General features: G+C 39.2%; 1 protein-coding gene across 1 annotated transcript in view; it reads right to left on the bottom strand.

Moving 5' to 3' along the window:
* igf1ra (insulin-like growth factor 1a receptor) overlaps positions 1–19,536 on the bottom strand; it is a 74,831-nt gene that overhangs the window by 4,657 nt on the left and 50,638 nt on the right. The window contains exons 3-19 of the mRNA XM_014003519.1: positions 16,972–17,272; positions 15,978–16,114; positions 14,265–14,409; positions 13,203–13,411; positions 11,056–11,182; positions 10,555–10,790; positions 10,307–10,474; positions 9,817–10,024; positions 6,261–6,547; positions 5,719–5,861; positions 5,246–5,411; positions 5,041–5,143; positions 4,774–4,844; positions 4,464–4,693; positions 3,047–3,151; positions 2,322–2,481; positions 1,983–2,112 (exon numbers count right to left, since the gene is read on the bottom strand). Coding sequence (XP_013858973.1) covers positions 1,983–2,112; positions 2,322–2,481; positions 3,047–3,151; positions 4,464–4,693; positions 4,774–4,844; positions 5,041–5,143; positions 5,246–5,411; positions 5,719–5,861; positions 6,261–6,547; positions 9,817–10,024; positions 10,307–10,474; positions 10,555–10,790; positions 11,056–11,182; positions 13,203–13,411; positions 14,265–14,409; positions 15,978–16,114; positions 16,972–17,272 — 2,926 coding nt within the window. The remainder of the gene's footprint in view (positions 1–1,982; positions 2,113–2,321; positions 2,482–3,046; positions 3,152–4,463; positions 4,694–4,773; positions 4,845–5,040; positions 5,144–5,245; positions 5,412–5,718; positions 5,862–6,260; positions 6,548–9,816; positions 10,025–10,306; positions 10,475–10,554; positions 10,791–11,055; positions 11,183–13,202; positions 13,412–14,264; positions 14,410–15,977; positions 16,115–16,971; positions 17,273–19,536) is intronic.

Below are 19,536 nucleotides of genomic sequence, written 5' to 3'. Positions count from 1 at the left end.
CCACTGCACTTTGGTTCCCAAAGTTGGGCTTGGGACCCAATTATGGGTCATGAAGCACCTTGGATAATGTCCAGAAATCAATTTAAAGGGTATTAAATTAATTGCTAATATAATATTTTCCCTATAACTATTACAAAAACACAAAATAAGTATATATAAGTATAAGTATTTATATTTGTGTACAAGCTGTTTAGATTGTCAAAAAGCCTGTGTTTTTAGAGTTATTAACAAAGTGTGTGTCCTCAGACCAGTAATATTTGGGGTCACAAGTTTTTGCCTTGGATATTTTGTGGGTCAGAAGACAAAACGTTTGGGAACCACTGCTCTAAATGATCTCGTTATTTTAAAGTGTTCTTAAGTTTACTGAAATTAATCAGATTTTTTTAATGATTTGTTTAATTTGTGTAGTTTCAGATTTAAAATAAACATCTCTGAGGACGTTTCTCTACAAGTCCTTTAAACTTTACTTTTAACACAAAACATGAAGTGTGTGAATCCAACATGAGGCTTTAAAAAACTGTAATGTGATCATTTTTATACATCATACTCAAAATATAGATTTTCATATAGCATGTGTGCAAGTATTTTTTTGGACTGGGAAGACAGGTAAAACCTGTCTATGAGGCATAAAAGCAACAAATTAAATCATTTGTAAGCAAAAATAGATTTCAGATAAAAAGGTTAGAGTAGTCGCTTTTTTGTTCACCACAGTCAGGTAGATTTATGCTAATATAAAAATCTTAAAATACGCTGAGAAAAAAAGAACGTATTCTTGAATGGTTGCAGTTATTCTTCTCGGCAGAAAACTGCTGACTAAGCACAGCTTCCCAAAAGCTTTCTAGTAATTCCCCCCAACAGCTGCTGACTCCAGTTTGATTCTATTCTTTTATATTACTTCCTACTTGTTGTCTGATAATAAAAAGGAGTCAAAATGCATTTACTGTTGATGTTGACATAGAAACATTCAAGGTGAGCTTTCCTCATCTTCCCTGGCATTTGACAAGCCAAGAACATATGTATGTTTCTTCTGTATTATCCTCCCTGCTGCACATTTTACCCAGAAGAACATATTTTAGACAGAGAATCTCCACCTGAAATGCCCAAATGTAGAAAAAAAAAAAACCATCAGCAGGCAAACATGGACCTAATTTACTGCACCAGAGAACCAGTCGTGTGTGAAAACTGCAGAACGTTGGCCCACTTTGACCTCACACTACCTGCCAATGATGACTGAAATAAAACTATTTTTAAAAGAAAAAACATGCTTTACTGGACTTACGCTGACCACATCTGCTTACTCTTTTTAGCCTTTTTTCAGACTTTTAACCAAAAAAACCTATCCAATTAAAAATCCATAAATTTGTCTCTCCTCTCCTTCCCGTCCTAATCAACACACTCAGGCACCTACTCATGATGCCCACAATAAGTTTGCCTGACAGTAAACTGGACCATCAAAGAGGAAGCTGCAGTAAGGTGGGTTTGTGCTGGCACTGCAGCCTCTCATTTGTGAACATCTGGAGCAGTTTAAATCCACCGTTGAGGACAAAACCCATGGGACACTTGAAGTCGGGAACAAAAACTTGCAGGGGAGCTAAAAAAACAGCCACCTCTTTTCTTTTTTTGTTACAGAAGTTGGGGAAAAAAAGTGACAAGGCTGTAATACAGCAACACTGGAATAGAGAGAGGGGAATGCTGTTTTGTCGTGTTCAGAGGAATTTCCAAGGAACCAGCCAGAAGGATTTTGATGTTTTGGAAACGTCTGGAAATTCCTGCTGAAGGTGTTGAGTGAAAATCTCGCGGAGAATAAAGGCTGCGAAGTGATCTGTAGAGTTATACAGTCGTGAGCCAACCAGCACGAGATGTTTTAGAGGATCATCACGCACAAAGATGAAATATGCAGGCAGCCCAAACCCCCTGGACTGAAGCGAGTTCCTACATGTATAATGCAGGCTTGTTTGAGTGTGAGTAATGCCTCCTCATACCAGACATCAGACATTGTAGTGAAGACGCCATCTTTCAGGGACTCGGGAGACATCCAGCGAACAGGCAGCAGGCCCTTCCCTCCTTTCCGGTAGTAATCCGTCTCGTAAATATCTCTGGTCATGCCAAAATCTGAGGGAGAAATAACAACAGACAGGGGAAGCCAGTGAATACCGCTCACTCTAGGAGGGGAAGCTCCCGGGAGCTCCTTTATTCCCCTCACGTCCTCCCTCCTCCTGTCCGTCTACATTACAGCTCGAGGCACTCTCTGAAACCCTAACGGTTCTTTCCACGGCCAGCAGAGCAGGTTTAACATCCGGCAGCACGTCCCAACGACCCACCTCCGATTTTCACCGTGAAGTCCTCCGTTACCATGCAGTTCCTGGCAGCCAGGTCTCTGTGGACAAACTTGTTGGCATTTAGGTAAGCCATGCCGTCGGCGATTTCCCCCGCCATCTGGATCATCTTCTTCAGAGGCGGCAAGACCTGAGTGGTGGAGTTCTGGTGGCAAACCAGGAAGAGATAATTAGAGGGGAGTTCAAGAGCATTCTTTGCTTTTAAAGCACAACAAAGCGGGCGATGGATGCTGAGTGAGGGGGGAAATTTTTTTTATTTTAAAATTACAGTAGTATGTTTGGAAAACAAGATATCAAAAAAATCCTGTATTTGGTTTTTGAAACAAGTTTCTAAATAAGCATCAAAATTTAAAAAAACTATAGAACAATAAAATGAAGCTAGCGTTTGCCATCGACGCCAAAGCTTTAAACAAAACTCTCGTGTAAAGTCACTTTTATATTTGCAAGATTGAGCTGTGGCATCTTAAGTCATGTTGACTCCAAACATTACTTGCAATGATTATTTTCTGAGAGTTTCAATACAGGTATTAAAATGGTTTGTGAGGATTTTTGTTAACACACACAAACATGCACACAGCTAATTACATCGCAGTTGGCAAGGAAAGTATACGCAACAGACCCCGACCCTCTCTTTTAAACTCCAAACAGCACGTCAACTTTCTGAAAGCTTAGCTGAACTATTTGTGCGTTTCTCAGGAGAACCTGCTCACCTCATTCCGCAGAGAGCGCAGGTGGCTCTTGAGGTCTCCACGGGTCATCAGCTCCATGATCACCAAGGTCGGCTGTCCCTGAGAGACCACACCCAGCAGCCGCACCTGCAAAAAAAAAACGACAAAACTCAACAGCTCAATAAAACTATGAAAATGTCTTTACTTTGCAAAGGCAATGTGATAAAACGGTTTACAGAACCTCTACCGACTTTTTAGCCCGAAGCCTCGCAAAATTGTGCTTCACAATTTTTGGACTCAGTCTTTCACAGATTTTTGTATTTTTTTACAGTACGTTAGATGTACCCATGCTCATATGGAGAGCAGCATTTCTGCTATGTGTTTACTGTTACTGAATACCGTAAATCTGTTAATCACCTTTCTTCCTGGACTGTCAATATCATTCATTATTGTGAGTACCCATACATTTGACTGTATTTTTTACAGAATTTAATTTAATTTATACAGTATATTTTATGTATTGGGAGCATATTTAGAGTCTAAGATCTAAAAATCGGCATTGATAGGCCTTTTGGGACTGTTTTCAATAAGTCAAGGGTACTCTAAGAATGTAACTCCCATGAAAATCAGGGGTTCATTGTGTTCAAAGACACAATGGCACCTGGTAGATCCAATTGTTTCCTAATTGTGATTTTCCAGTTAGTGTTCTTCATCAAACACCTACCACCCACCCAGCTCTAAAAAAAAATCTATTTCCTGAATCAGTTTATGTCATCATAGTATATTTTAAAATGACTATAAAGTACAAACTATGAACACAGATAAGCTTGACTTTTAGCAGGAGTTCTAATGTTTGAAGAAAAATCTGTAATCTGTAATAATTCCCAAATTCAAAGATGTTTCTTCTTTAAATGACCATCCCTAATGTCTAATTTTATACAATTAAAAACACTTACATACTGGTTTTTATTAGATACCATGATCAAATAACTACAGTACAGAAACAGAAGTTTAAATTAAGAAGCACATACAAGTAAAAAAAAATTAAACTGCTCTTAAATTTTCTATCCTCTATCCAACATTAGTATTAGGGAAACATTTAGCTTTAATGTGCTTTGAAGATGGTTAAAAAAAATCTGTCTTTTAAATTATTCAGTGACTTCAATATTTGAGCATTTGGCTCCTTTAGGAACTTTCTAAAAGGAAATCTTTACCACATCCATTTACCGTAGTTAATGAGGCTGTGATTACATTGATGTGAGAATGTACAGAAACTCCAGGAGGCTTTGCTCCGCCCCAGGCTGAAACTGCCTGCGCCTTACAACTAAATGCTTTAAATCATCGCTGGCTGCTGTTTGTGCACATGCAGATTCTTTCAGAAGAGCACTATTTGTGGGTATCAGCCCATTACTTAGTTCATTTTTAAATGATTCTGATGTCATCTTTTTTAAGATCTTACCACGTGATGACAGTTGAACTCTTTCATGACAGACGCCTCGTTCAGAAACTCGATCCGCTCCCTCATGCTGGCCGACTCGTTGACCGTCTTGATGGCCACCCGCGTCTCGGGCTCGTCCTTGACGACGCCTTTAGCGATGCCTTCGTACACCATGCCGAAGGAACCCTGACCCAGCTCCTTGTGCATCGTGATCTTTTCCCTGGCCACCTCCCACTCATCCGGAGTGTACACTGGTGCAGCAAAAGGAAACAATAAGACTCAACACAAACATCCGAAGCAGAGCAGCGGAGCAGATATTTATCGCTCTTACTTTCTGCCGCGCTGATGTACTCTGGGTTGACAGATGCGTACAGAACTCCGTTCCCGAGTCTGTTGTTGTTCCTGTAAACACGAATACGGCTCAGTGAGCTGACAAGCGGCCCCAGTTTTGGATGCAATATTCAGTTCTCAATGGGACGTCTACTCTTCCCGAAAGAGCCATGATAATGAAAACACCTATTAACTCTAAATAACATTACACTCATCATTAAGCTTCATGAGGACAGTCTGTGGAAGCTGCGCTCACAGGAACACTTGCCTCTTTTTGTTGATAAAGAAGAGAATGGTGGTGAGGCTGGCGATGAGAAGGGTGGCGATGATAGGAAGTATGATGACCAAATACAGTGTAGCGTAATCATCTCCTGGGAGAGAAAATGAAACATAATTCAGTGTACTCAGGCTGTCTGATGGACTGGAATTTTTTTTTTTATGGGTGACTGAGGAAGGTGTCAACATTGCGTTACGTTTAGGCGGAGGCACGTAGAAAGAGACGCTTTCTGTCCACGAGCCGTTTCCTGCCAGGGACGTGGCTCGGACACGAGCCGAGTAGTTTCCTGGGCTCAGGTTGGTCAGACGAGCTCCTTTGTACTGACGGTACTGCTGTCGGGACACACAGCTGTGTTTTTCAGGCTGCAGGGAAGAGAAAAACAAAAACTGTGGTCACTGCATGCAACAACAATTTTGTCTGTTCTTTAACTCTTTCTTAAGACTTAAAGTTTCATCAAACTGAGGTTGCTCAGAGAGCTATCTACACAAGGTAAGATATGTTCATAACCTTCCTGCAGAATCATACATCAAATGATCTAAACTACTCCTTTTATAGAAAACAGAAGAAAAATAATACAGCCCTTGATGGTAAAATGGGATCTATATGTCCACAGTATACCATCATTAAACATACTTGAAGAAAATGATAATTAAATCTTAACAGATTCACCTCAGTCCCCAGACGGTACTTGATCTCATACATCAGTATGAACCCGTTGGGCATGACGGGCTCCGGCCAGTGCAGAACCACACAGCCTTCAGTTTTTTCACTCCTCTCGAAAACAACCTTTCCTGGGATGTCATCTGCTTTGGCTGCCAGACAGACACAGTGATGCCCACAACATTATAACCCCACATTACATCATACTGTATATGCGATCCAAGTTATTGCTTTTCTTCATATCCAATCAAATGTATTAATATAGCACATTTATAAACAACTGTCATTAGCCAAAGTGCTGCAAACCAAACAATGAAGAGTAAAAAGATAATGCCAAACAGTTATAATTATAAGACATTAAGTAAAACCATTAAAATTATGCAAAAAAAAAAAAAGCCTGTGTGGACCAGCCTGGACCTCAGGACAGCTAAAGACCTGATGACTTCAGTGGAAGGAATCTAGAGTGTCCAAAAGACTGCAGGTCAGATATGCATTGAACCTGTCCATTCAGGCTCTTATAGGTCACTGTAAAATTAAAATTAAAATCTTACCTGCAGGTTTAGTCCTGGCATACACAAAGGCGCCGATGCTGCAGTCGTCTCCCACCTCCTCGTTACAGGCGTGGACGTCAATACGATAGACAGTGAAAGGTCGCAGTCCGGAGATTTCTAAGTGTTCTGCCAAAGTTTTGTCCTCTAAGAAGGGGTACTCGATGACAGGAGGGATCCCATCTGTATTGTTATCTTTGTGGCCGTATGAGGTATTTCCTTGACTGATCTCTGGAAACAGAGTGTTGTTGGCGACACCGAAAACATCTCTCCGTCGACGGTCTTGAGGTCTGAAATACGAATAAAGAGTACAATTTTTAAAAATCTGCAAAATTTTTTTAATCCTTCAATAATTACTATAGGAGGTAATCATAGGTTAATATCTTAAAAAACCAATATGCATAAAGTTGAAATACAGCACTGGAGGAGGCTGAATAAGCAGATATTTTTTGTGTCTGTGTATGCCATGAGTCCTGATGCTGAACAGCACTCCCAGTGGTGCTGTGTAAAAGAATGAGGTCACATGGATCATTGCAATAAGGATAGACAGAGTGACAGGGAAAAATAGAAACCTTTTTTTTTTCCACATTGTAAAAAATAAAAGGACAAAAAAAAAAAAACCACTGTCCAGTGTGATACAATCAAAGAAAAGGAGTTTGTCCGACAGAGAAACTTCAAAGTCAGTAATCCTGATGATAACTGTTTGGCTGTCAAACACGGGTTGTTAGTGTATTTTGGCACTTGGTATCAGAATTCAGATGATAAGCTGCAGAGCCTCCTGGAACTGTGCATCGTCATTACTGGGAGCAGACAAGTGGTGACAACTGCGAATGCAGCACCAGCAGTTGGAGGAGAGACAACACAAGTCAGCTGGCCCACCTGCGAAATCTTCACTGCTGTCAGCAAGGATGGAGGGAAAACGTCTGGGTTTGATCGAGCGCACTAGCAGAGGCTGTATTGCCATCTTAACAGGAGGTTTTACTTAATAAGTAATTGATGGTTCGGTTTGCAGAATGTCCCAAATAACTAAGTCGTGTGATTTAGCTTCTCTTGCTCTAAAAACCTAAGTACTGGAGGAGTCTAGATACACAAACATACACGTCGTGGGAAAGACCAGTCGCATTTACATGTCAACATTCTTCTCTGACATGTGGTCCAGCACATGACTTACTGCTTTTAATAAACACACCTAAACGTCAGGAAACTTTTTTTTTTTACTCTAAGGAGTTAAAATGACAGAAACCATTTGCCTGGCTGACAGGCAGAAACAAAACACACAAAAAAATTAAAAATGCGTAAAGTTTCTAGTTTTTGCATAAAAACAAAACAAGCTAAATTAATGGTGTCATTTTCCCGACCTTTCTCTGGTCTAAAAATATTGTACACAGCAGAGATTAAACTACGACAGCTATGAATGCACAAAATAGAAAATTGAGATCTTTTAAAGTAGAGTTCTAAATATAAATATCCTACCTGCTGCAGATAAGTTTTTAAAAGTCAAAAAGAAATGAAGTTTTTTCTTAGAAAAAAAACATCAGTTTATGTTTGGAGAGCCAAATGTAAAGTATAATGTGACACTATGTCACTAACACACTGAAATTATTTAGCACCCTTTCACAAATGTTAAATTTAAAAGTTGAATGTAATGTCTACATTTTAAATCCTAAATCTAAATGTGAAAACCTAAATGTAAATGTTGTGGCTAAATGTTTAAATTTCAGTATTTCAGAATGGAACGCAGCCTTTGCCGAAGATGCTTTTTGTCATGATGTCATCATCCTGCGACAAACGCCAACTTTGCTAACGCTGCTATGAGACTCAACCTTGCATTTGCAGCTGGTGACCGAGCTGCAAGCTGCCGGACACACGTGCCATCCATATTTTTTTCACTTAAACACATTTTGAGTTTAATTTTTAAATGCCATCTTCAGCAGCATTAGTGCTTGCTTTTGTCGCAGGATGATGACATCACCAATGGCAAAGGTTGTGTCCCATTCCAAAATTCTTATATGTAAGCTTTATCATTTAGCATAAACATTAAAGATTTAAATCTTACATTTAGATTTACACATTTAGATTTAGGATTTAACATTTAAAAAATGATCAAAATGTAAGAGCAGTGAGCTACATAATAAAAAAGTTAGTGGACACTTTTAAAGTAGGATTTTACATTCGGAAAGTGAGCTAAATAATGACACCTGCTAGTGACATTTTTTAACATTTAATTTTACACTCAGCACATATTTATATTAATGCTACTTTATAAACTTTTGGATTGCCATCATGTTTGTGCTGGAAATGCCCCAAGCTGCACTAGAACTGCTAGCCCTAGCTGCAGCTGTTGCTATTTGCATTTTGAAATAACCAGTGAATTTGTGTAAATTACTGCATTGTGCACTATTTAAGACTTGTAAAAGTGCTAAATATTAGAGATTAGAGTTGTTTTAAATGGCAGCAACCCTGTTAGCTCTTCGGTCCACTCAGTATTAAACTTTATTTTTCCCAACTGAGGTCGTTCAAAGAGCTACAGTGTCTACAACAAGATCTAATTTGTTTATATATTTTCCCACTTCAAAAGATCTGAGAAGGCCATGTTAGAAACATTGAGGAACTCTGCATCAGTTCATCTTTATCTGTTCAACATTATCAACAGCAGCAGGTGATTGTAGCAACTGAAATTTCCCTTTCTGCTCAGCACCGCCGCAGCCAGAGATCCCTCTTTGAAAAGTTCCTCCAGCAAATGAGACTGCCTTCTTCGCTTTCTGTTTGTCTTCTGGTGCTGGTGGGGCTTTTCCCCTCTTTCATTCCAATTCCAGATGGATTCACTGTACATTTCCTGGCAGCTGTCTGGCACCAGAAAAACATCTTTAACAAAAACAGCGTGCAGGAGGAGGTGTAGAGTGGAGAGCTGAATAAGGGTGGGAGGGAGACAAAAAGGAAAACATTTCCTTCTTTTATATATATATATATTTCTGTTTTTTGTAGACACTCGTTCCTCTTACCCAGAGACAAAACTCTGAACCTTTGGTTAAAAGAAAAAAAACACTTCCAGATTTTTAACATTTTTTTCTGTGCGTTGCTTGAAAGAATGCTGGCTGTGTTACAGAGAAGAGTTTGAGCATAAACGAGCTGCTGAATATACTACACTGCAACTTTTAAACACAGATTGAGGACAGATTTATTATTTACAATAGCTGTGTTTTACTATTTCCTTTCAATGAAAAGCTGCATCAACTTCATGAGATTTCTTTTAAGCTGAGTTCATCGTTCTGTTACTGCACTTGAATGAAGTAAAGCTCATCCAGAATAATAAAACATCTCATATCAGTGCTCGTGCTGAACAGATGAAACGATATCACAGCATAAATGTTCGGCATTTTTTAGGGAATCAAAAGCATAAATGAGGATTTTCCAAACAAACAAGGCAAAATAAAACTTCCCATTTTCTCTCCTGAGTTTGTTTTCGACCACTTGTTGGCACACAAAAACAGGAGACACAGATCACAGCATGTGAGTAGCTTTATAGAAAAAAGTGTGACACGTCCACACTTTACTGTACCTTGGGAGAAAGATGGCGTTGTGCAGAAAGTTCTCAAAGACTTTTAAAAAGTAGCGGTCATGCTTCTCCCTGTCAACGTCTTCGGTCGTCTTCGGGCAGGTGCAGCAAAGGCCCCGCTTCTCTCCGGTCAGGTCCGACTTGGTGGGCTTCGTCTTGTCTTCCACATCTGTGAGTCCTGATGCCGGGATCGGGGTTGGGATCTTCAGCACTATTTTTTTTTTTTGGATTGGAGCAAAAGATGCTTTAGTTAAAGTACATTTATTATTTATATTTTTTCTCTTTCTTTACTGTTTTTTTTTTTTTTTTTTTGCTCGACTAACTTACCCACTGCTAGCCACGAGTTCTTTTATATCTTTTGAAGTGACAGGGTGTTTATTCAAACAACAAGCTCACAGGGGACAAAAATGTGCATTGTTTGAAACAATGCACATTTTTGCTTGAACTGTGCCCCAATGAACAATTTGTTCGCCTTAGAATGAGTTATGCAGACCTTTTGAGCAGTAGTTATATTGGAAGAGCCTCCTGTCCTCAGGCAGCTGCTGCCAGCGCACCAGGTAGTAACTCAGATTTCCGTTAGGAAAGGTCGGTGGTAACCACTTCACTAGCAGCTTGGTTGAAGAGTTGGCGAATGCGTGGGCTTCGTTGGGCACAGACGGCACTGTAACAGACCAAAGCCATGACAAACGGTGAATCTGTGAGCACCAGAAATAGTGACAACAAAGCAGTGGTCGGACTTACATGATGGGCGTGTTCGAATATAAATAATATCCGTTTTGGCCCCAGAGCTGTGTTTGTTGTCCACCTGCAGGGTGATGGCCTTCACAAAAATTGCGTACTGGGTCCAGGGCTTGAGATCTTGAAGGGTGAACGTTGGGTCTGTGCTTTCAACCTTGGGAAGGTCAATGTCCGCCATGTTCCAACTGTTTGAGCCGCAGCCGTCTTGGCCGTCAAACTCTGTGATGTTCTGGAACGGTCTGGAAAGGACACAAAAACTTCAGTCGAAAGAAAACACAAACAAAACTCATAAAAGCAAATAATGATGGAACAATATTTAGGTCCTGGGGAACATTGTCTGTTTAACAAACGTTTTTAAGATTTAATTTTACAAGTTAGCTATGGAGAGGTTTTCCAGTCTTTTGCTGTTCATTCGTATGATTATAATTGGACTAAACCATGCATTCAAATCTGAATTTCGGGTTGAAACAAGACAACTTGGAATCCTCCTTTTTGATAACTTACGACTCTTTATAGTAGACTATGAAGCTGATGAGGCCTTCGTTCTCCTGGACCTGGTAGCGCTCCCATGTGAGTGTGATCGTGTCGTTCGTTGTGGCATTAGACTTGAACTTCAAAATATGACTTTCACCTGGAACGACAGAGCAGAACCATCCTTGTCTGACATGTTCAAACCCAAAAAAGTCATAAAATTTTGGAGTCTTTGTACATTTCCTTTAGGGTAATGTAAAGGGTTTTTTTTTTCTAAATGGAAAAAAAGGTCTGCCAAGTTCACAAAGTCAAAAGTTCACATCTAAGGAAATGCTTCTCCTTTGAAAACAGAAAGCTCCACCCCTGATCTGACTGAAACGTGCTGCTTGTCGTTCAGACTTGTAACTTGTCTACATAACCATGTATTATATTTGCATAAAGTCTGCTCTGTAGCCCTTTGAACGTGCCTCAAACAGAGAATAAGCTGCTGCCTCACACGCCACTGTCTTAAGGCCTTAAAGGGACAGGAGGTAAACCAGCTGCAATGTGAAACACAAAACTGATAAATCACTTAGGGCCAACGCACCTAATCATAGGACGAGGAGTGGCAAGGTCTGTTGCTTCTTATTGTCAATCCGTCCAGCCCTCTCTAGCAACTAACAATATTTTCTTATTTTACAATGACCTGCTGCGGTCTGCTGTTGTAGAGTTCCAAACATTACAGGATCGGTGCGCGCTGCATCCAGTCAGGTTTTCTTATCGTCCAGGATTCACCAACAAAAGTAGCTTAGGGGCCAATATTTCTCTGATCTATTCTGATGCCTTTGAAACTTTGCAGGTCAAATGGATTGAGTTACTGGGTAATAACCAGCCTGTAGGCCACCAGTTTCTGATCACCGTTGTAAATTGGTCTTACAGTTCTGAGCAGACACTCTGCTGACGGGTAGCTTCAGCTTCTCGGGTGTTACGGACAATTCTGTGTTCTGGGCCTCGCTCATGTTTGTTTATTGTTAAACTCAAGAATCGTTTCTGTCAGCTGTTGTAAAGACTGAAAAGTTGTACTACTTTACACAGACTAACTGGTTTAAGGTCCAGGGGTCAGATTTATAAAATTGGCGTATGCACAATTTGAGCCCAGAAACTTGCGTACGCCACTTTTTACGCCGAGGTTGTGATTTATAAAATCCAAACACGACGTGAAAATGTGCGGTGCCTCACGCCAGCTCTGACCCATGCGTACGCTCATTTTGGAGACGTGAAACTGCGACACAGATGGTGAAGAATTAGAGCCACACTGTGTAATGATCACTGTCAGATATTTAATTTACCTTCATAATCAGACTTAGATTTTTATTCAACTTTATCATCAGCTTTCTTAACAGTAATATTTATGCTTCTGCTGCTGAGCCACGAGGACCTTTGAAATAAAAAAAACTTAAATCTTAAATAAAAGTTCCCGTGTGCATCTATCCTACCTACCTATCAGGATATTAAACAGGTCTAAAACATGATCTTTGGTATCCTTCATGACCTCATCTAAACTAACTTAAAATGTCTGTGTCATCAAATTTTTTAATGCATTTTTGGAAAGAAAACAACAATATTATTGCAAAACAAAAAAGTCACACCGCTGAGTTAAACATTTGTTGAGATATTCACATGTGAAGGAACAGGAAGTGATGACAAAGGGGAATGTGTGTGTGAACAGAGCAATACAATGACCAAGAACACAGACTGTAGAGAAAAATCTGATGTTTATTTCAATTTTTTTGAGTCGCTATCAGAGAAAAATGAAGAAAAGGCAGAGTTCAAATATTATTTCTATAAAAACATCCATGAAGTTCACCTTTTCAAAGAGTTTGAGTTCCCCTTTGATGTCACTTCCTGTTTTATTTTAACAGAGCCAAGTTCAAAAGAGAATACACCAGTTATGTGACAAAAATGGGTGAAATTGTGTTTATTATGCCAAGTTTATTAAATATAAAGATGTTTTCTTTGACATTTGTTTTTATAATATACACGTCACAGGCACTTTAAGGCACTGTAAAATGCTGAACCGTGTCAATCATATTTTGATAAACCCCTCAAAATAAAAATAACCTTTAAAGAGGGATGATACGGGCAATTAAAAATTAAATGTTATGACTCTTTAAATGTACACACTTAAAAAAAGTACTCACAGTTTGCTCTTTCTCCGTTGTTGAGGAAGTCACCTTCCCCTGGCTTCACCTGTATGCCCGTGTTCTCCCACATGGTGTGAATCACAGACATGCAGAGTTTGGGGTTTTTGCGAAAGAAGAGACGCCCCGCTTCAATAGTCAGATTGTGCTCACTCCAGTCCCACAAAGACTGCAGATTCTGGTTGTTGAAGACGGAGAAGGAATACATACTGACAAAAAAAAAAACACATAAAAGCAAATGGTTACAAACATGCTACAACACATTTTTTAAAAATGCTTAATAGAAGCGTTTAAAATAAGTTAAAAGGTGATTTTTCACACTCTGTAGCAGCAGCATCTTGAACTAACAGAGCTCATGATATGGGCTCCCGCTTGTGTGTCTGTTTGACAATGAGTGTTTGTTTAAGGTAAGACGTGAAACAGAAACAGCATCATGTTAGCACCCCTCTCAGCACCAGCACAGTCCAACCAGAACACCTCCAGAGAGGAGGGAATGTCTGTCATACTCAACAACATTCCTCTGACTGAAACTTAATGCTGGGAGAAATGATAACGAGAAGATCGAAAGGCTTTCCCACGACCCCTGCAACAAAAAAACAAAACAAAAACCCCTGTCCTCCATCTCGGAGACTGCTGCAGATATAGAAGTGAAGACATCAATGCACTTGCCACTTAGCTTTTTTTTTTTCCAATCACTTATCTGACCTGTAAGGTTTAAACAGATACCAGAAACAAAGGACTAACACAAATAAAGGCCTAGCATTTCTTGAAGGATCACAGATTGTCTTTCACGGTGGAGTTTTGAATTTATCCTCTTCTTATGAAAAAGGACAGAGTTGCAGATGCTTTAGTCAAACCTTAAAAAGAACAATATGCCCATGATTGTGATATTTGACGTGGTCTCACATTATCTAATAGCACTATCACACAAGGACTAAAAATGTTATTTTTAGGTGCACTGGTTCGTTAAAGCACACTTCCACTCTCCCAGCTGCCTACGTGTTCCAGTTCCCCACCGCTGCCCTCATACATTTACAGACAAATATCGCAGACGAGCCTTACTTCTCAAAAAGCTCGTGCCCATTGATGTAACGAAGGCTCTTGAGGAACGACAGCGAGCTGAGCGCATGGGAGTTTTGAATCTTCACGAAGCCCGTCACCTTCTGGATCAATCCCATGAATTTCTCCAGCTCAGCAGCAATATTATCTGGGGGAAGGACATAAAAAAATAAATGTTCAGCTTTCACAGTACATAAATCAGACTACGAAGATCCACTCTGAAATATTTTACAGACCTCTTTTGCTACAGTGTTACCCCGACTAGTAAAAATATTTTGACTGTATGAGTTTTATTACATCAGGAGATTAGATTTCTCTGTCAACTGAGCGCCATTATGGCCTCATGTAATAATTGGAGTATGGAAGGTAGCTGAAATGTTAAGTTTGTCACTCTCAAGTTGCATCCAAACAACTTAGTCCACAAGGCTTCTCAGCTTTCACTGTCTCCCTAATATTAGTACTTTAAGAGCAGTCAAAAAACATACTGGGGTTAAAATGATACTTGTGTTCTGTGTAAAAGTTATAAACAGTAAATATCTTACTTGTCGAAGACGGCTCTTTGAAAGACCTCACTTTCAAAAAACAGTTTATTTCTGACCCAAATCACAAACTAATGTCTAGTAACATCTTTCAAAATATTCCTATTGGTTCATGCAACATATATTTTAAAACACCAGAAGCGCTACAGCTAGCTGCTTCTATCTGTGTTCACGAATAATTACAGACTTTGGTGCGAATAACCAAAGTGTGTAATTATTTAAAATTCTGGTGATGCAAATGCAAAATAGCATTCTTTGTCATTTTGAGGTTGAACTTATTTCAAGATGGCCTCAATCATCCTGATCTTGGCCCCACTCAAACTAGCTGCTGGCTCGTCAGACTTAAACTCCAAACTCATTCAAAGATCTGTGACAGGTAAGATATGAACTGTTCGTAATCTTTACATAGAACCCCAAAAAAAGGGTCAAAGCCCAATAATTCCACATGGGTAAAGCACATCGAATAGATGTGTTGGATTTGGGCGTACAGATTCATTTTTATCTGCTGTCCCTATATGCATGATCTTGGAAAAATTAACTTTACAAGATCTGAATTATTCCTTTGACATATATTAGCCTGTGACATGCATGTCCTTCAAATGCAATATGTCAAAGAAAACATCTCAGCACAATACACTTGATTTTACCCATTTTGTCACATAACTGGCATGCCATCTTCTGAACTTGGCTCAGCCAAATTGAAACAGGAAGTGACATCAAAGGGGAATTCTTTAAGAAAGTAAAAACCTTGGTCTTTGTTTATTGAAACAATATTATTTGAACTCTGCCTCTTCTTCATCTCTCTCTGATAATGACTCAAAATAATTAATATACAGTCTGTGTATTTCCCTTTGACATCACTTCCTGTTATTTTACATGTGAATATCTCAACAACTGCTCATCTCAGAAGCAACATTTTTGTTTTGCAATATGTTATCAGTGTTATCTTTCCAAAAGTATATTCATATTTATTTACAAAAAATGATGTCACAGGCGCTTAAAAGTATGGAGCAATAGGTTTACATGTTAACAGGCCAGGAAATACTTGGCCTATAACCTGATTAGTTGCTGAAGTAGTGCATCTCTATGAATATTCATGAACCTATTGTCAAATCCTGGTTTTGTACAAGAACAGACAAAGCAAGAGGTGTTAAAAGCAACTTTTTTATCCACTCACTCCCACTGCGGAGGTTGATGATCAGGTTTCCGTCGATGACGGTGCAGTCCTTCAGGGACTGAGCGGTGTCCACAGATGCCACGACGAGGGACGGGCAGAGTTTGTCACACAGGCCGTTGCACGCGGTGCACAGCATGCTGCACAAGTCGAAGGAGAGAGAACAAAGGAGTTATTAGAAAATCTATAACTTTTGATTTTGTCATGTTTTGTAATAAAAAGCTGAAATCAGGGCCATGATGAAAGGTCACCTTTGACACTGACAGTTTCATTTTTTTCACGACGCTTCCGCTGAACGGTTTGGTGACAGAGCAACTCACTGGGTTGACCTCTGCGACAAAACATGGCCAGAAACATATTCTGCAGCGGACAACCTGAATCCAAGCTTTGAGTTTTGAGAAAAAAACTAAAAAAACACCAAACTGCACAGGAAAACCTACATTCGCATCAAACAAAAGACGCTAGGACGAGGCACTTCAGTCGAGTCTCTCATTCAAGCCTCTGAGCACTCGTCTGTAAAATGTGCCAGTGGTAGGAGTCGAAAACTTTTCAGTGAATAGACTGGGAAATCTAAACATGAATCATTGATAGTCCGGCACACTCTTAACCTCCCGCACTTCCTGTGTTGAGGCCTACTTTAAGAGCAAGAACGTGATAAAAGTTCGGTCAAGTAAAGTTCAACTCAAGGATACCTTGAGCAGGAGAATTCATTATGCATAAGTGCACGGTGGTTACAAGCTGTTTTAATGTACCCGAATGCTGAAGTGTAAACATACATCTGTTCACGGATGTGAAAAAAGACACCAAATGAACGGTTCTGCCTGGTAAAAGTATCCGATAATGATCCAAAGCAAATTCAGATATACAGGACTTGAGGGGAGCAGATATGCCCATGGGAAACGCTGACATCAATAATTAATTTCAGTAAGGATTCCACATTAACTGTGTCACTTCGCGTCGCACTTCTAAACAATCAAACGGAGTCTGGAGTCCTCACCGATTAATCTCGTTGCGTTTGAAACCGGAGGGACACTCGGGCATGCATTCTCCGTCGTGGATGACGAAGTGAGGATCGCTGGGCAGGTGCACCTGCGCGCACAGGTCCATGGTGATGCAGCGCCAGCCCTCAAACCTGTAGGTTCCCGGGGGACAGTCGGGCACACAGCGACCCTCGTGGTTGTAGTGGATGCAGGCAGAGCAGGCCATGTCGTTATTGGGCTCCGTGCAGCTGCCCAGGCACTGGCTGTGGCAACAGTCTCCCTTGTTGGTGCATGCCAACTTGCACTGCTCCGGACAGACTGAGGAGGACAGAGAAACATGGAGAAGAGGTCAAAATAAATGAAAAAAAAAACTTCCAAGATTGATGAGAAGACAAAAGTTAAAGTTCTAGATCAACTGCCTACTAACTCATAGTAAGACTGTAAATTAACATTTAACTATGTATGTTTATTTTAAAGGAAAAGCATCATTCTGTGGAAAGATTATGAACAATTATTGTCTTACCCATTCTAGATAGCGCTTTAAATTAGCTCAGTTTCACGAAATAGTGTTTAATTTTTACTAGACTGATGAGCTAATAACTAAAAACTCTAAACTTTATAAATTTTTACACATCAATCGGTTTTTCATTAAACAGATATTCTAACAAAAAATGGCTAAATATAAACAATTTATTATAAAATAACATAATGTACATATATATTGATACTTTGGCTTGTAAATGACAACAGTTATTTGCAAATAACTGATATTTGAAAATGACAGTGAAAAGGCCCTGTCACACTACGAAGTTTTAGTTTAGTTAACTTATGAAACATTTGTCCAACACTAAAGATGTCTAAGCTGAAGATGGAATTTAAAAAAATATACTGGAAGCCTCTTTTGGACCGATACATTCTGTAATGCTAACAATTAGACTGAATGTATAGCTGATATGAGTAAAATAGTCATAACAACATTTTCACAAGTCAGCATAGATTGTCTAAAACATTATAGTGTGACAGGGCCTTAAGGTTTCTATTTCTGCAAACTGAGGTTCTTCCAAAAGCTTTGTCTTTGTAAAACAGATCTCCACAAAACCTTGCCTCAAAATCTCTGCATCTGGCTAAAAAAAAAAAACCAAAATAAAGCAGAACAGACAGAGCGACAACCATTCAAATAACACAAACAAAGCAGATGAATAAATTATTTGTATAAATCCACATAAACTTTCTGAATCTCACTCGTGTTCAGCTAAAAATGAAAACGATTGGCCTCATTTAACTGTGCAGTTCACCCTTCAATAGTAGGAAGAAAACAACCTCAAAAAAATAAAAAAGTTTCATTTGTTTTGTAAAAAAAAGTGTTTTGTAAAACTCGGAGCGAGCCTGAACAGGTCAGCTGATAAACTGTAGCAACAAGAGAATCCAATGTTTCTTTGTTTCTTTCTTTTAGTTCAAAAGGTAATAGCTGCACTGCGCATGCACAATTTCACAAAGGCCATGCAAAATATTACGTTGAATTTATATCCACTTTTGCATGATTTTGTTTAATTAAAAGTACATTTTCTTTCAGGAATGGCTCCTCTAATGAAGGCAGGCACAAAAAAAGCAAAGCCATGGTTATTTTCTGCTGTTCCCTGAAAACAAAGGAAACTGGTTGAACGGGAGTTAAATGTGCATTCTCATGTGTACATGTACACTCACTAATGACTTCATGTCTACAGTATGTAATCACGTTTTTAAGGTTGCACAATTCAGAATAAATGAACAAAGCTGTTACTTCAATAATGTCATTTACTATGGATTTAATAAGGAACAATGTTTTACTGCGCTGCATAATAATGAGAACATTTCTAATGTTTTGCTCGTCCCGTTTCCAAACACAAATGACGAAGCATTATTGAAAACACACTTCACTGGAACCGTTTCACTGTCCCATCTGTAAATTTGCTTGGACAGGCATATTTTTGATATGAGAACAGCCATGCTCTGTGATAAGGGAGACAATAAAAGCTCTCTATACAAATGTTCAAAGTGTTTCAGTTTTAAAGAACAAAAATCTAGAGTAACATTAGAGAAGACACAAAGTGACAGCAAGGTTAAAGACAAAGTGAGATTTCTTTTAGTAAAACTAACACTGCACTTAAATATAATAAATTCAAATTTCATCAGGTGTATTTATTTCCTTTCCCCACCTAAACCACACTCTTCAATAAAACGGCCTGAATAATCATCCCAATCAAAGTTTAGGAAACAGAAGCACATTCTTATTTTGACTAATTTCTGCAGTAATGAAACAAAGACGTCCAATTTTCCTGCAGATTCATATAAAAAGAGACCACATGGAAACACGTTGGGTGTTTTCAATTAAACTGAAGCAACAGCAGGACCGTTTGAAGCTTGTCACTGTTTACTGAGCCTCACTGAGAGACCTGAACACAAACCAATATGTTATCAATAACGCAGCATTAATTCGTCCCATAGGACAGATAATATATCCTACAAACTGCAAGTTGTCAGATTTATCCAGCAAACATGATCGTTAATGACAATCGTTATTACTAGTAAAAAAACTCTTTCAA

This window comes from Austrofundulus limnaeus, unplaced genomic scaffold (genome assembly GCF_001266775.1).
Source record: "Austrofundulus limnaeus strain Quisiro unplaced genomic scaffold, Austrofundulus_limnaeus-1.0 Scaffold19, whole genome shotgun sequence".
NCBI classification, from domain to species: domain Eukaryota; kingdom Metazoa; phylum Chordata; class Actinopteri; order Cyprinodontiformes; family Rivulidae; genus Austrofundulus; species Austrofundulus limnaeus.
This window is presented reverse-complemented; position numbering and strand designations above follow the sequence as displayed.